The 3,210-nt window shown below is 38.4% G+C and overlaps 1 protein-coding gene across 1 annotated transcript in view; it reads right to left on the minus strand.

Moving 5' to 3' along the window:
• The window catches only part of asah2 (N-acylsphingosine amidohydrolase 2), a 73,674-nt gene extending 71,577 nt beyond the window's left edge, over window positions 1–2,097 (minus strand). The window contains exons 1-2 of the mRNA XM_048608952.1: window positions 1,962–2,097; window positions 1,157–1,245 (exon numbers count right to left, since the gene is read on the minus strand). Of these exons, the coding sequence (XP_048464909.1) occupies window positions 1,157–1,245; window positions 1,962–2,097 (225 nt within the window). The remainder of the gene's footprint in view (window positions 1–1,156; window positions 1,246–1,961) is intronic.
• Window positions 2,098–3,210: the final 1,113 nt, after the last annotated feature.

Here is a 3,210-nt window from a genome sequence, read left to right on the forward strand (position 1 = left end):
TCCCCCCTTTCTGAAGAAGTGTCCAGACCCGAAACGTCAGCTTTCCTGCTCCTCTGATGCTGCTTGGCCTGCTGTGTTCATCCAGCTCTACACCTTGTTATCACATGAAACATCACAAGTGTGCAGCTGAAATTTTGTGGATTTTCAGAGCTGTTTAAAAAGAATCATATTTCAGTTGTCTATACTCTCAGGATTCAACCAAATGTATCCATGCTGTCACATATTGCTCAATGTTCTCCCTCTCCTCCTGTGTTCACAAATTAAATAGATATTAGTTATGAGTAACATTTAATAGATTTATCATTTGTCATGTAACACTTATCAAAATGCAGCCTCAAAGCCTTTAAAAATTTTCCAGCCTGGCTTTTCTGTTCTCACTGAGGTCTAGAGTATAACACAGTTTACAGCACTCTTTCTCTAGCGCTGCTAAACAAGTTGCTACTCTAATTTGTTCAGGCTTCTTATCCAATTCTGTAGCTAACTCCTAGTTTTGCTACTAAGATTGGAAGAAATTTCAATTCTCACATATTTTTCATCCCATAGCACAGCAGATATAAAAATTCAGAAGTTGAAAACTACAGTTCTAATTCTTGCTTACTGTTTTTTATAACAACTCTGAAAATCCACAAAATTTCAGCAGCACACTTGTGATGCTATGTTTCATGTAACGTGGTTAATGGTTTCTCAAGCTAAATTGAAAGCAAACCTACAGTAAAGGTTACATGGCCACAGCAAGCCACAAGAGTGTATAAGTGCCCTTACAAATGCATTTCTCAAAACAAGTTTAGATAGTTCAGATGTTTTGCTAACTTGGCTTGTGGAAGATTGAGGAATTGCCGAATAGAAAGATTTAAAATGATAAAACAAATCTGAAGGATGGATAAAGAGAAAATATTTCTCTAGTAGAGCAATCTAGAACAAGGGCAGGACAAATGTCTGTGCACACTACACATTCAGTAGGTTCCTAACCAATGCAAGGAAAGTGCCATTGTTTCCAACACTATTTATACAGTAGGACTGACAGAGTATTCAGAGGAAGCTATAGGGTACACAGATATCATGCATCATATTGAAAATCTGCACAAAGGTACAGTGAAACCTATATTGTTACAGAAGCGATACATGAACTAGTAATTATTCAAACAAATTAACATACCAAAGGCACTTCTGCAATTGGCCCTGTGCAATCCGCACGGCCAGCTCCAATACGATAATAGCTTGTAGGTTCTTCAGGTGGGGTTGATTCTGTAACACAAGATTCAGAATCTCAAAGGGCATATTAGGCACTGGATATTAATTGAAGTAAAAACCCTGGATCCCAATCAATTTTCTAAGATGTTCAGGTGGTAAGTCAGTACAGTGCATTCTCCAGGCACCTTACAGATCTTCTGAATGATGCTATGCCGCCAATTTGTAAATACACCTGATGGAAAGGGAAAGCAGCAACAATAAATATTGGATAATTTAGATATGACTTCATAGTAGATTTGGTTCATGTTTGTGGCCAAGAAATTCTATTCAGGCCTCCTCCAGCTGGTAGTTATCACAGATACAGGGCCAGAATGAGCAACAGAAGCAACTGTGAAGAGACCTGCAGATATAAAAACAAGGATGAAAAAAATAGGATGTGTCTCATGAGATCATGTGAACTCACAGAGCCAAAACATTGGCCCAGATATTCCAACAGTCAGAGAGTAATTGGAGCGGCACTGACGGAATTGCAAGTTAATGTTATGCAGAAGACTCCATGGGAATTTGTACCTTGTGATCGGCAATTACCATGTCTGGAACACAGCTTAGTTATTTTGCTGATAACAAATAATCAACTCTTAGTGAATCAGTGTATTGATGTAAACATTTAATGTTCCATTTTGTAGCACAAGTTGCTTTGTGTTTTTGTTCAGTGACAAAACCTACAACACCTTGAAGAGAATTTTTCTCTACTCCACCCAGCTACTTACCAGCTGTTGATGCTTTTTCAGCTTTCGCAAAGAAAAGATAAATGAAGGTCACAGCCACCACTGTGACGAGAACAAGCAGAACAAATAGCGCAATCGTCAGGGATGAGCAGATGTTTCTTTTATTTCTGGAACTCATTCTTCAGATTAAACCTGTATAGAAATAAAACAGTTAGAGCACTTGAAAAGAATTGCAGCCAGAATCTACCCAACCAGGTCCAATTGCCATCACGGCTCTGTGAGAACTGAGATATATTTCTTACCACCTTCTGTAAATCTTTTACTAGTTGCTGCCTTTCTAATGTTACAGATACCCAAGGCTCTTGGGGTATAGCGGCATTGACCATACCACTGAGCCAGGAAGCCTGGGTTCAGGTCCCACCTGCTCCTGAGTTGCTACAAAATATATCTGAACAGGTTGATTAAAAATATTTACACACATCATCTTGAGCAATGTACATTGTTAATTTTGTAGCCAATGCAAAAACCTATATTTTTTGGTAACTTATTACTTGGAATATATGTATGACAGTGGCAAGCCACATTTAGTGTCATTACAGAATCACTTCAGAATCTAGCGGTAGGCCAGCATGAATTATTGAAATGCCTGGAGTCAAGATATTCCAACAAAGGGTATGTGCTTCAAGTGATAGTTTGTACAACTGAAGAATGTTATGACTGAACTGGGAAGGGTGCATTAATAATCACACTTCACTTTTCCACATGCCGTCCCAGTAAGACACCAAGATAATCAATTCAAAAGCTGAAAGAACTGCGGATGTTGTAAATCAGAAACAAAAACAGAAGTTGCTGAACAGTTCAGCTGGTCTGGAAGCATCTGTGGAGAGAAATGAGAGTTAATGTTTTGGGTCGAGTGAACACTCCTCAGGACTGGGGGTCACTGGACTTGAAACATTAACTCTGATTTCACTCCACAGATGCTGCCAGACCTGCCGAGATTTTCTAGCAAATTCTGTTGGAGATGATCGATTTGCCTGACTGATTGTTATTCAGTCAATTCACACCAGATTTTGTCATTAACAGAAAATAATTATTTATTGGAAAGCACTTTAGTACAAATCAGTGGCTAGAAGGAATTTCTAATCTACTACTACGCAACATAAACTAGACTCCTTAAAAACCTCAAATAGACACAAACACACAGTTTCAATTACAATTTAGCCAGACAAAAGACAAACTGTTTGACACAGATACTAGTGTGGAAAAAGAACGCGGATAAATGTGAATAAAT

The sequence above is a fragment of the Rhincodon typus genome, chromosome 20 (genome assembly GCF_021869965.1).
Source record: "Rhincodon typus isolate 14 chromosome 20, sRhiTyp1.1, whole genome shotgun sequence".
Taxonomy (NCBI): Eukaryota; Metazoa; Chordata; class Chondrichthyes; order Orectolobiformes; family Rhincodontidae; genus Rhincodon; species Rhincodon typus.